This window comes from Siphateles boraxobius, unplaced genomic scaffold (assembly GCF_051911475.1).
Source record: "Siphateles boraxobius isolate OS27281-9 unplaced genomic scaffold, OSU_SipBor_1 67, whole genome shotgun sequence".
Lineage (NCBI taxonomy): Eukaryota > Metazoa > Chordata > Actinopteri > Cypriniformes > Leuciscidae > Siphateles > Siphateles boraxobius.
The window spans coordinates 30,929-45,342 of NW_027509194.1; the positions used below are offsets into that span (position 1 = coordinate 30,929).

A 14,414-nucleotide genomic window follows, 5' to 3' on the forward strand; every position below is an offset into this window, starting at 1 on the left:
CGATCTGAGAGCAACTCTGAGTAAGGAAAAGACAAAAACTTTTATCTTAGTGAGGAGGCGGGGTTGACCCCGTTGCTATGTATGACACAATCTTTTAGAGACTGTGATTGGTTGGTTGTCCAAGAAGGAAAAAAAGAGTGATTAGGGTCTATTCTAAGCCTTCACTTTGAAATTACATGCGTAATTTTTCCTATTTGACCATTCTCATACACACACACACACATTATATTTGTGTATATAAATCCTTTTTTTTATTTACCATACTGTTATTTTCCTATAAGGTATTTGATTGGATTAGAATGATAAAAATTGTTCCACTGTCTATTTAAGTGGTGGTTTGAATGTTGGTTTTAATGTAGCAAACATGGAATAAAAAACAAGAAGGACAAGAAAGCTGAACTGGACCGAGGAACAGTGTTTACTGTGAGCCCAGTTAGTGGTTGAACACAAGGCCATCCTTTAAGGAAAATCAGGCCGGGTGTCACAGCACAGAAGCAGACGTGGGAACTTATAGCGGTTAATAATAAATTATTTACGGTTCATTCCCCCTCCTTGTGCGGAAGCCTGCTATATTCATAAATGCATTTTTTGAGCCTGCAATGTGGGAATGTCCAGTGGAAACTAAATGAACTGCGACACAATAAGAGGTTCTGAAAGTCCTGTAATTGTTTGTGATCGTTCTGCTTACAGAAGTTTGTGACAGACCCAAATCATCACTGCTGCGTTGATGCATTTTCCCAGCTGACAAATATCTTAATGTACAGTTGTGATTTAATTTCTGGCACTATGCCATTCCTGCGCTGTGTCGGAGATGTTATTGTGTCTCTAATAAAATCGGTCACAAACATGATCCCTGCACGATCTAATCTATAGTGTCTTATTAACTCACTGTCATCTATTGTCTGCAATGCATTTCTTCTCCCTCTTCGTCTTTCTGCCATTTTCTCCTCTGCTAAAAAAACTCTTAAGCCTCTTAAAAGTCCTCGTCCGTGCTCCTAACAATTTTGACCTTAAGACCTCTTTGAAGGGTTAAGATGCTTTCTGAATTACTTTCTTCTTTACTAGGATTTTTTCTTTAATTTTAGGAGTAAACGCCCACATTTCTAATTTGCTTAGAATTTTGTCACTAGGAGCTACTCTTTGCATTAAGATTGTTTAGGATTGCGGGCCCAGGTCTAGGCCGGGTTCCATATGTGTATTCTTCCACGGTTGCTCCTAAATGGAAGCCTGTGTCTTTCCCTTGGGCTAAATCACCCAGTATCTCATATGCAGTACAACCTTCGGGTTAGTCCATATGTATATCTCCACATAACTCCTAAAGGGCACGCTTTCCCAGTGTTGTCCAATAGTCTCGCTGTATGGATAGATGCACTTTTATGATGGACAGATGCACTTTTATGATGGACAGATGCACTTTTATGATGGACAGATGCACTTTTATGATGGATAGATGCACTTTTATGATGGACAGATGCACTTTTATGATGGATAGACGCACCTTTATGATGGATAGATGCACTTTTATGATGGATAGATGCACCTTTATGATGGATAGATGCACTTTTATGATGGATAGATGCACATTTATGATGGATAGATGCACTTTTATAATGGACAGATGCACTTTTATGATGGATAGATGCACTTTTATGATGGACAGATGCACTTTTATGATGGATAGACGCACCTTTATGATGGATAGATGCACTTTTATGATGGATAGATGCACCTTTATGATGGATAGATGCACTTTTATGATGGATAGATGCACTTTTATGATGGATAGATGCACTTTCATGATGGATAGATGCACTTTTATGATGGATAGATGCACTTTTATGATGGATAGATGCACTTTTATGATGGACTGATGCACTTTTATGATGGACAGATGCACTTTTATGATGGATAGACGCACCTTTATGATGGATAGATGCACTTTCATGATGGATAGATGCACTTTTATGATGGATAGACGCACCTTTATGATGGATAGATGCACCTTTATGATGGATAGATGCACTTTTATGATGATAGATGCACTTTTATGATGGATAGATGCACCTTTATGATGGATAGATGCACTTTTATGATGGACAGATGCACTTTTATGATGGACAGATGCACTTTTATGATGGGCAGATGCACTTTTATGATGGATAGACGCACCTTTATGATGGATAGATGCACTTTTATGATGGATAGACGCACCTTTATGATGGATAGATGCACTTTTATGATGGATAGATGCACCTTTATGATGGATAGATGCACTTTTATGATGGATAGATGCACTTTTATGATGGACAGATGCACTTTTATGATGGATAGACGCACCTTTATGATGGATAGATGCACTTTTATGATGGATAGATGCACCTTTATGATGGATAGATGCACTTTTATGATGGATAGATGCACTTTTATGATGGATAGATGCACCTTTATGATGGATAGATGCACCTTTATGATGGATAGATGCACTTTTATGATGGATAGACGCACTTTTATGATGGACAGATGCACTTTTATGATGGATAGATGCACCTTTATGATGGATAGATGCACTTTTATGATGGATAGATGCACTTTTATGATGGATAGATGCACTTTTATGATGGACAGATGCACTTTTATGATGGATAGACGCACCTTTATGATGGATAGATGCACTTTTATGATGGATAGATGCACCTTTATGATGGATAGATGATCTTTTATGATGGATAGATGCACTTTTATGATGGATAGATGCACTTTTATGATGGATAGATGCACTTTTATGATGGATAGATGCACTTTTATGATGGATAGATGCACCTTTATGATGGATAGATGATCTTTTAGGATGGATAGATGCACTTTTATGATGGATAGATGCACTTTTATGATGGACAGATGCACTTTTATGATGGATAGATGCACCTTTATGATGGATAGATGCACTTTTATGATGGATAGATGCACTTTTATGATGGATAGACGCACCTTTATGATGGATATGATGCAGTTTTATGATGGATAGATGCACCTTTATGATGGATAGATGCACTTTTATGATGGATAGATGCACTTTTATAATGGACAGATGCACCTTTATGATGGATAGATGCACTTTTATGATGGATAGATGCACTTTTATGATGGATAGATGCACTTTTATGATGGACAGATGCACTTTTATGATGGATAGACGCACTTTTATGATGGATAGATGCACTTTTATGATGGATAGTTACACTTTTATGATGGACAGATGCACTTTTATGATGATAGTTGCACTTTTATGATGGATAGTTGCACTTTTATGATGGATAGTTACACTTTTATGATGGGCAGATGCACTTTTAAGATGGATAGTTGCACTTTTATGATGGATAGATGCACTTTTATGATGGATAGTTGCACTTTTATGATGGATAGATGCACCTTTATGATGGACAGATGCACTTTTATGATGGACAGATGCACTTTTATGATGGACAGATGCACTTTTATGATGGACGGATGCACTTTTATGATGGACAGATGCACTTTTATGATGGACAGATGCACTTTTATGATGGATAGATGCACTTTTATGATGGATAGTTGCACTTTTATGATGGATAGATGCACTTTTATGATGGATAGTTGCACTTTTATGATGGATAGTTGCACTTTTATGATGGATAGATGCACTTTTATGATGGATATATACACTGTTATGATCGATGGATGAACTTTTATGGACTTCAAAACAGAAACAGCCATTCACTGCCATTATAAAGCTTGGAAGATCCAGGACATTTTTTAATTGTATTAGTCTGAAAGAAGAATATACAACTAGGATGAACTGAGGGAGAGAAAATCATGGGCTAATTTTGATTTATGGGAGAACTATCCCTTTAATAAGTGTTGGTGACTTTATCCCAAGAAAATAAGTGTTCTGAATGTCCTGTGATGTCAGTCTGGCCGCTCGTATCATGTGGCGTATCCGGAAGGACACGGGTCTGGTGTCGGACGCTCAGCTCACGACCCTTGACCTGCTGGAGGATCACCTGACCCAGATGAGCCCCGAGGACCTGAAGGACCTCAAGGTCGACGTGCAACACTTCTACAACTACTGGCCTAAGAAGAGGAGAGCCGTCGGAGAGGACTATGTGTCGCATCTCTTCGGTGTGGTAGGCAGAGATCCCTCACTGCTAACTTTATCTGGACAGTAACTTTATTCTAGATCTGCTGTAAAGCCTAAACAATCTATGTTACTGTAATCTCCTATTATCACTGTAAAGCTGCTGTGAAACAGTGTGTATTGTTAAAGCGCTGTATTAATGAAGGAGACTTGACCTTGTGTACGCTCCTCTGCTGGGATGAGAGATGTGTGTGTGTGTGTGTGTTCCTCAGATTAACTGCAATGGCTTCACATTGAGTGATCAGAGGTGTGTGTGTGTGTGTGTGTTCCTCAGATTAACTGCAACGGCTTCACGCTGAGTGATCAGAGGTGTGTGTGTGTGTGTGTGTTCCTCAGATAAACTGCAACAGCTTCACGCTGACTGATTAGAGGTGTGTGTGTGTGTGTGTGTGTGTGTTCCTCAGATTAACTGCAACGGCTTCACGCTGAGTGATCAGAGGGGTCTTCAGGCGGTGGGCGTCGGCCTCTTTCCAAACCTCTGCCTCGTCAATCACGACTGCTGGCCGAACTGCACCGTCATCCTCAATCACGGCAGGTGTGTGTGTGTGTGTGTGTGTGTGCACCGTCATCCTCAATCACGGCAGGTGTGTGTGTGTGTGTGTGTGTGTGTGCACCGTCATCCTCAATCACGGCAGGTGTGTGTGTGTGTGTGTGTGTGCACCGTCATCCTCAATCACGGCAGGTGTGTGTGTGTGTGTGTGTGTGTGCACCGTCATCCTCAATCACGGCAGGTGTGTGTGTGTGTGTGTGTGTGTGTGTGTGTGTGTGTGTGTGTGCACCGTCATCCTCAATCACGGCAGGTGTGTGTGTGTGTGTGTGCACCGTCATCCTCAATCACGGTGTGTGTGTGTGTGTGTGTGTGCACCGCCATCCTCAATCACGGCAGGTGTGTGTGTGTGTGTGTGTGTGTGTGTGCACCGTCATCCTCAATCACGGTGTGTGTGTGTGTGTGTGTGTGTGTGTACCACCATCCTCAATCACGGCAGGTGTGTGTGTGTGTGTGTGTGTGTGCACTGTCATCCTCAATCACGGTGTGTGTGTGTGTGTGTGTGTGTGTGTGTGTGTGTGTGTGTGTGTGTGTGTGTGTGTGTGTGTGTGTGTGCACCGTCATCCTCAATCATGGCTGGTGAGTTTGAGAATTCATAAAGATGTGATCAGAGCTGAGCTCAAACAGCTTAAAGCGTGTGTGTGTGTGTGTGTGTGTGTGTGTGTGTGTGTGTGTGTGTGTGTTCCTCCCTTGCAGTCAGACGGCTCTGGATGCTTCATTCCACTCAGAGAAAAGGTGAGTCAGTTTAACACTAACATCTGACCTTTGACCCCGTCTAACTGACAGCATCATGTCCATGTCTTCACGTAAAGCAATTGTTCACCTAAAAATTAAAATTAGGTGTCGTTACAAACTTCTATGACTTTCTTTCTCATTTCCATGCAATTACAACGAACGAGAACTGAAACTTTCAGGCCTCAAAAGGACACAAAAAAAGAACCATGAGTTTTTTTTACATTTGTCAACTGTCTTTAAAATATTAAAATAACTTTTCATGTTCACCTATGGAAGCAATAAAGTCGTACCAGCTTATAATAATTTCTACTTGGTAACACTTTACAGTAAGGCTGAACTTGTTAAAAGTTATCATGTACATGCAATTAATACCAGTCTATTTCACAAGTTAATGTTAATTTAGAAATATTCTATTGTTCGTTGTTACAACATTTGGTCATAATGCGCTAATGTGTATCTATACAACCTTAAAAATGTATTTGTTTATGTTTACAGCATTTATTCATCATCTATCTTTCAACATATTATGCATCTTTAGTTCAAGAAAGTTAATGCAGTAAGTGATTAATTAAACCCTATTGTGAAGCGGAAAATACACAGAAATGAGAATAAATGTTTAGTAATTATTATGTACAATATCTCAAGACATCCTTATAAAACCCAGTCTGATAGTTATTCAAGAGTTATTCGAGAACATGTCAAGTCATCATGTTCTTTCGTCTGTGTCACATGTCATGTTGCTCTGAGGAACTGATTCACTGTCTTCATCATAAAATATTTTTGATTTGATCTAACATGGTGTTGCATGTGAGTTGCATAAATAGCTTTTTGGGATTTTTGGTTTTTGTACTAACACAACAACTACATTGTACATTTATTTTAGGAATGCAATGACATCAAAATAATCCCTTAGTTTTGTAAAACTGAATTATGAAAGTTTGTTTCTGCCCCAGACAATAATTAAAAAGGTAATCGTCAGCTAACAGGGAAAGTTCTGGCAAGATTCTCTTAAAGTTATGAGCAATTATTCTTCCAGTAACAATAATAAAACATTTGTTCAAAGTTATCTGATCTTTAATAATGTTCTCAAAACATTAGCACTAAAGTGTTGTTTATTCATCTTTTTTTCTGAAACATTTTAGTTTTTGTTCTTTAAACGTCACTACTACTTTTTCATGACAAACATCATATGTGTAATTCAGGGCACAATTCAAACGGGATCCAAATATTTGTTGTCTCTCGCCATTGACTACCATACAATATTTTTCCGAAATAAGGTCCCATGGTCCATCGGAAGAGGAGGGGCTTAGGCTCTCTATAGTAAAAATTACGTCAGAATAATAAATAAAAAATTCGCAATTACTTTTTAAATTATTTTTTTGGTGGCAGAAACAAGCCTCCACTCTGTTGGTTGTTGTTGAAGAAAGAGTGTTACAGCATCATTAAACATACAGCATCATTGACTCTGTGTCTCTGTGTTCTCGCACGCACTGAACTCTGGGAACGCTGTCAGGATCGAGCTGAGGGCTCTGGGAAGCATCTCCGAAGGGGAAGAGCTGACCGTGAGTTACGTGGACTTTCTGAACGTGTCCAAGGACCGGCAGCGACTGCTGAAGCAACAGTATTACTTCGACTGCAAGTGTGAGCACTGCACCAACGGCATTAAAGACGACCTGATGACGGCCGTCAGAGACGCAGACGGACAGAAGGTTCATATCAGCCAGAAACACAAAAGAAAAGCTTTTATATAGAAGCATAAAGGGTTCTGTCAGGTGCTTCATATATTTATAAGCTACAATCGTTTAAAGTCCCCCTGCAGTCAATAATTTTATCCCCTAAAACTCATCTTTGATCACCAAAATTACATATTTTAAAGTTTTTTCCTTGAAATAGCTTGAATGTAACTCAACACCCTTGCCTCATTAAGTATACGCGGTTCTATGAATATGCAAATGAGCCCCGCAAGTTTTTTATGTTATTTGTATGTCTATGTGGTGTTTTTAATATGCTTTAACACAAACCATGTGTAAATTCATAAGTCGACAGCATTGCTGAGTATTTTCTCCTTAAAACTGCAGTGAACCAAAGACAGTCTCAAAAACATGCTTTGAAATCGCTGGTGTTTCTGACGTCACAAACTACCTTGTAACCAATCAGATCAACGTGTGATCGTCAATGAGTGGATCTCTGAGTGAGTGAGTGAGTGGAGGCGGGGCTCATTTGCATATTCATAGAACCACGCATACTAAATGAGGCGAGGCTGTCGAGTTACATTCAAGATATTTTAAGGCATAAACAGGTTTGCCACGGAAAAAAAAACGTTTACAAGTCATTTTGGTGATCAAAGATGAGTTAAGGGATAAAAGGATTTACTACAGGGGGACTTTAAATACCCACATCATAGAACATTATTTCTCATCTTGATAAAAATTGCATAAAATAACACTTTATTTCAACATTTACTCTCCCTATCAGTCCCGTGCAAAGCATGATGGCAAGTATAAATCCTATTTCTAGTTTCTATAATGGCCGGTTTCTTCTGTCTGCAGCCGTCCGCTGAAGTGCTGAAGGAGGCCACAGAGTTCAGTCTTCAGGCTCTGGTGAAGATCGAAGAGGCTCGTACTAGAGGAAACTTCCACGAGGTCAGTTTTCAGAACTGTGTGATATAAAGTCAGAATTGCGTGATATGAAGTTCCAATTGCGTGTTATAAAGTCAAAACTACGTGATATAAAGTCGCAATTGCACGATATAAAGTCGCAATTGCCAGTTGTAAAGTCAGAATTGCGCGATATAAAGTCGCAATTGCCAGTTGTAAAGTCAGAATTGCGTGATATAAAGTCGCAATTGCCAGTTGTAAAGTCAGAATTGCGTGATATAAAGTCGCAATTGCCAGTTGTAAAGTCAGAATTGCGTGATATAAAGTCGCAATTGCCAGTTGTAAAGTCAGAATTGCGCGATATAAAGTCGCAATTGCCAGTTGTAAAGTCAGAATTGCGTGATATAAAGTCGCAATTGCCAGTTGTAAAGTCAGAATTGCGTGATATAAAGTCGCAATTGAGTTGACGGAGCTGTCGGACCCTTCGGGTGGGCGCCCCCCCAAAATTTTAATGGGAAAATTGACAGGATCGACGGGCGCTGTCGGGCCCTTTGGGTGGGCGCCCCCCCAAAATTTTAATGGGGCTCTGGCGCAGGATCGACGGGCTCTGGCGCAGGATCGACGGGCTCTGGCGCAGGATCGACGGGCTCTGGCGCAGGATCGACGGGCTCTGGCGCAGGACGGTGCCAGCACATCATGGGACTCGGAACTGGACCGGGCCAGCACATCATGGGACTCGGAACTGGACCGGGCCAGCACATCATGGGACTCGGAACTGGACCGGGCCAGCACATCATGGGACTCGGAACTGGACGGGACCAGCGGTGAAGAGGGCTTGGTGCTGGACGGGACCAGCGGCGAAGAGGGCTAGGTGCTGGACGGGACCAGCGCATCATGGGACTCGGAGCTGGACGGGGCCAGCGCATCATGGGACTCGGAACTGGACCGGGCCAGCACATCATGGGACTCGGAACTGGACGGGACCAGCGGTGAAGAGGGCTTGGTGCTGGACGGGACCAGCGGCGAAGAGGGCTAGGTGCTGGACGGGACCAGCGCATCATGGGACTCGGAGCTGGACCGGGCCAGCGCATCATGGGACTCGGAACTGGACGGGGCCAGCGCATCATGGGACTCGGAGCTGGACCGGGCCAGCGCATCATGGGACTCGGAGCTGGACCGGGCCAGCGCATCATGGGACTCGGAGCTGGACCGGGCCAGCGCATCATGGGACTCGGAGCTGGACCGGGCCAGCGCATCATGGGACTCAGAGCTGGACCGGGCCAGCGCATCATGGGACTCGGAATTGGACGGGGCCAGCGCATCATGGGACTCGGAACTGAACGGGGCCAGCGCATCATGGGACTCGGAGCTGGACCGGGCCAGCGCATCATGGGACTCGGAGCTGGACCGGGCCAGCGCATCATGGGACTCGGAGCTGGACCGGGCCAGCGCATCATGGGACTCGGAGCTGGACCGGGCCAGCGCATCATGGGACTCGGAGCTGGACCGGGCCAGCGCATCATGGGACTCGGAGCTGGACCGGGCCAGCGCATCATGGGACTCGGAGCTGGACCGGGCCAGCGCATCATGGGACTCGGAGCTGGACGGGGCCAGCGCATCATGGGACTCGGAATTGGACGGGGCCAGCGCATCATGGGACTCGGAACTGGACGGGGCCAGCGCATCATGGGACTCGGAACTGGACCGGGCCAGCGCATCATGGGACTCGGAACTGGACCGGGCCAGCGCATCATGGGACTCGGAACTGGACCGGGCCATAAATAAACTTGACTGTGCAGATGACTGGTTCTGGTTTAACTGGACTCGGAACTGGACTATATCGCCCATATCCTCCCCTGTGACCAGGAACTTCAGGGAAAACACAACCATACAAGGACGACGACCAACAAATACTGAGGGAAAACACAGGGCTTAAAAGAACTGGGACTAATGGGATAATTAACTGAACACAGGTGAAGAAACTGAACACAAACGAGGAGCGGGAAAAACTAACAGTACTAAACCAAAATCACAAAGACAGGGGGAAACAAGATCACAGAACATAACTAAACACATAGAAAACGTGACAGATATAAAGTCATAATTGCCAGTTATAAAGTCAGAACTGCGTGATTTAAAGTCAGAATTGCCAGTTATAAAGTCATAATTGCGTGATATATAGTCAGAATTGTGTGATATAAAGTCGCAATTGCCAGTTATAAAGTCAGAACTGCGTGATATAAAGTCAGAATTGCCAGTTATAAAGTCATAATTGCGTGATATAAAGTCAGAATTGCGTGATATAAAGTCGCAATTGCCAGTTATAAAGTCAGAACTGCGTGATATAAAGTCAGAATTGTGTGTTATAAAGTCAGAATTGCGTGATATAAAGTCAGAACTGCGTGATATAAAGTCAGAATTGTGAGATATAAAGTCAGAATTGCGTGGTATAAAGTCAGAATTGCGTGGTATAAAGTCAGAATTGCGTGGTATAAAGTCAGAATTGCGTGGTATAAAGTCAGAATTGCGTGGTATAAAGTCAGATTTGCGTGGTATAAAGTCAGAATTGCGTGGTATAAAGTCAGAATTGCGTGATATAAAGTCAGAATTGTGTGGTATAAAGTCAGATTTGCGTGGTATAAAGTCAGAATTGTGTGTTATAAAGTCAGAACTGCGTGATATAAAGTCAGAATTGCGTGATATAAAGTCGCATTTGCCAGTTATAAAGTCAGAATTGCGTGATATAAAGTCAGAATTGCGTGATATAAAGTCGCATTTGCCAGTTATAAAGTCAGAACTGCGGTTTATAAAGTCAGAAATTGCCAGTTATAAAGTCAGAATTGCCAGTTATAAAGTCAGAATTGCGTGGTATAAAGTCAGAATTGCGTGGTATAAAGTCAGAATTGCGTGGTATAAAGTCAGAATTGCGTGATATAAAGTCAGAATTGCGTGGTATAAAGTCAGAATTGCGTGGTATAAAGTCAGAATTGCGTGGTATAAAGTCAGAATTGCGTGGTATAAAGTCAGAATTGTGAGATATAAAGTCAGAATTGCGTGGTATAAAGTCAGAATTGCGTGGTATAAAGTCAGAATTGCGTGGTATAAAGTCAGAATTGCGTGGTATAAAGTCAGAATTGCGTGGTATAAAGTCAGATTTGCGTGGTATAAAGTCAGAATTGCGTGGTATAAAGTCAGAATTGCGTGATATAAAGTCAGAATTGTGTGGTATAAAGTCAGATTTGCGTGGTATAAAGTCAGAATTGTGTGTTATAAAGTCAGAACTGCGTGATATAAAGTCAGAATTGCGTGATATAAAGTCGCATTTGCCAGTTATAAAGTCAGAATTGCGTGATATAAAGTCAGAATTGCGTGATATAAAGTCGCATTTGCCAGTTATAAAGTCAGAACTGCGGTTTATAAAGTCAGAAATTGCCAGTTATAAAGTCAGAATTGCCAGTTATAAAGTCAGAATTGCGTGGTATAAAGTCAGAATTGCGTGGTATAAAGTCAGAATTGCGTGGTATAAAGTCAGAATTGCGTGATATAAAGTCAGAATTGCGTGGTATAAAGTCAGAATTGCGTGGTATAAAGTCAGAATTGCGTGGTATAAAGTCAGAATTGCGTGGTATAAAGTCAGAATTGTGTGATATAAAGTCAGAATTGCGTGTTATAAAGTCAGAACTGCGTGATATAAAATCAGAATTGCGTGATATAAAGTCGCATTTGCCAGTTATAAAGTCAGAACTGCGGTTTATAAAGTCAGAATTGCCAGTTATAAAGTCAGAATTGCCAGTTATAAAGTCAGAATTGCGTGGTATAAAGTCAGAATTGCGTGGTATAAAGTCAGAATTGTGTGTTATAAAGTCAGAACTGCGTGATATAAAATCAGAATTGCGTGATATAAAGTCGCATTTGCCAGTTATAAAGTCAGAACTGCGGTTTATAAAGTCAGAATTGCCAGTTATAAAGTCAGAATTGCCAGTTATAAAGTCAGAATTGCCAGTTATAAAGTCAGAATTGCATGGTATAAAGTCAGAATTGCGTGGTATAAAGTCAGAATTGTGTGTTATAAAGTCAGAATTGTGTGGTATAAAGTCAGAATTGTGTGATATAAAGTCAGAATTGCGTGTTATAAAGTCAGAACTGCGTGATATAAAATCAGAATTGCGTGATATAAAGTCGCATTTGCCAGTTATAAAGTCAGAACTGCGGTTTATAAAGTCAGAATTGCCAGTTATAAAGTCAGAATTGCCAGTTATAAAGTCAGAATTGCCAGTTATAAAGTCAGAATTGCATGGTCTAAAGTCAGAATTGCGTGGTATAAAGTCAGAATTGTGTGTTATAAAGTCAGAATTGTGTGGTATAAAGTCAGAATTGGCAGTTATAAAGTCAGAATTGCGTGGTATAAAGTCAGAATTGCGTGGTATAAAGTCAGAATTGCGTGGTATAAAGTCAGAATTGTGTGGTATAAAGTCAGAATTGCGTGATATAAAGTCAGAATTGTGTGGTATAAAGTCAGATTTGCGTGGTATAAAGTCAGAATTGTGTGTTATAAAGTCAGAACTGCGTGATATAAAGTCAGAATTGCGTGATATAAAGTCGCATTTGCCAGTTATAAAGTCAGAATTGCGGTTTATAAAGTCAGAATTGCCAGTTATAAAGTCAGAATTGCCAGTTATAAAGTCAGAATTGCGTGGTATAAAGTCAGAATTGCGTGATATAAAGTCAGAATTGCGTGGTATAAAGTCAGAATTGCGTGGTATAAAGTCAGAATTGCGTGGTATAAAGTCAGAATTGGGTGGTATAAAGTCAGAATTGCGTGATATAAAGTCAGAATTGCGTGATATAAAGTCGCATTTGCCAGTTATAAAGTCAGAACTGCGGTTTATAAAGTCAGAATTGCCAGTTATAAAGTCAGAATTGCCAGTTATAAAGTCAGAATTGCCAGTTATAAAGTCAGAATTGCATGGTATAAAGTCAGAATTGCGTGGTATAAAGTCAGAATTGCGTGGTATAAAGTCAGAATTGTGTGTTATAAAGTCAGAATTGCGTGTTATAAAGTCAGAACTGCGTGATATAAAATCAGAATTGCGTGATATAAAGTCGCATTTGCCAGTTATAAAGTCAGAACTGCGGTTTATAAAGTCAGAATTGCCAGTTATAAAGTCAGAATTGCCAGTTATAAAGTCAGAATTGCCAGTTATAAAGTCAGAATTGCGTGGTATAAAGTCAGAATTGCGTGGTATAAAGTCAGAATTGCGTGGTATAAAGTCAGAATTGCGTGTTATAAAGTCAGAACTGCGTGATATAAAGTCAGAATTGCGTGATATAAAGTCGCATTTGCCAATTATAAAGTCAGAATTGCGTGATATAAAGTCGCATTTGCCAGTTATAAAGTCAGAACTGCGTGATATAAAGTCAGAACTGCGTGATATAAAATCAGAATTGCGTGATATAAAGTCGCATTTGCCAATTATAAAGTCAGAATTGCGTGATATAAAGTCGCATTTGCCAATTATAAAGTCAGAATTGCGTGATATAAAGTCAGAATTGCCAGTTATAAAGTCAGAATTGCGTGATATAAAGTCAGAATTGCCAGTTATAAAGTCAGAATTGCGTGATATAAAGTCAGAATTGCGTGATATAAAGTAGCAATTGCCAGTTATAAAGTCAGAATTGCGTGATATAAAGTCAGAATTGCGTGGTATAAAGTCAGAATTGTGTGTTATAAAGTCAGAACTGCGTGATATAAAGTCAGAATTGCGTGGTATAAAGTCAGAATTGCGTGGTATAAAGTCAGAATTGTGTGTTATAAAGTCAGAACTGCGTGATATAAAGTCAGAATTGCGTGATATAAAGTCAGAATTGCCAGTTATAAAGTCAGAATTGCCAGTTATAAAGTCAGAATTGCGTGGTATAAAGTCAGAATTGCGTGGTATAAAGTCAGAATTGCGTGGTATAAAGTCAGAATTGCGTGTTATAAAGTCAGAACTGCGTGATATAAAGTCAGAATTGCGTGATATAAAGTCGCATTTGCCAATTATAAAGTCAGAATTGCGTGATATAAAGTCGCATTTGCCAGTTATAAAGTCAGAACTGCGTGATATAAAGTCAGAACTGCGTGATATAAAATCAGAATTGCGTGATATAAAGTCGCATTTGCCAATTATAAAGTCAGAATTGCGTGATATAAAGTCGCATTTGCCAATTATAAAGTCAGAATTGCGTGATATAAAGTCAGAATTGCCAATTATAAAGTCAGAATTGCGTGATATAAAGTCAGAATTGCCAGTTATAAAGTCAGAATTGCGTGATATAAAGTCAGAATTGCGTGATATAAAGTAGCAATTGCCAGTTATAA

The 14,414-nt window shown here is 40.6% G+C and overlaps 1 protein-coding gene across 1 annotated transcript in view; it reads left to right on the forward strand.

Moving 5' to 3' along the window:
* The window catches only part of LOC143722524 (histone-lysine N-methyltransferase SMYD1-like), a 30,064-nt gene that overhangs the window by 9,468 nt on the left and 6,182 nt on the right, over positions 1-14,414 (forward strand). Inside the window, exons 4-8 of the mRNA XM_077213893.1 lie at positions 3,950-4,163; positions 4,579-4,709; positions 5,418-5,456; positions 6,970-7,165; positions 8,006-8,098. Of these exons, the coding sequence (XP_077070008.1) occupies positions 3,950-4,163; positions 4,579-4,709; positions 5,418-5,456; positions 6,970-7,165; positions 8,006-8,098 (673 nt within the window). The remainder of the gene's footprint in view (positions 1-3,949; positions 4,164-4,578; positions 4,710-5,417; positions 5,457-6,969; positions 7,166-8,005; positions 8,099-14,414) is intronic.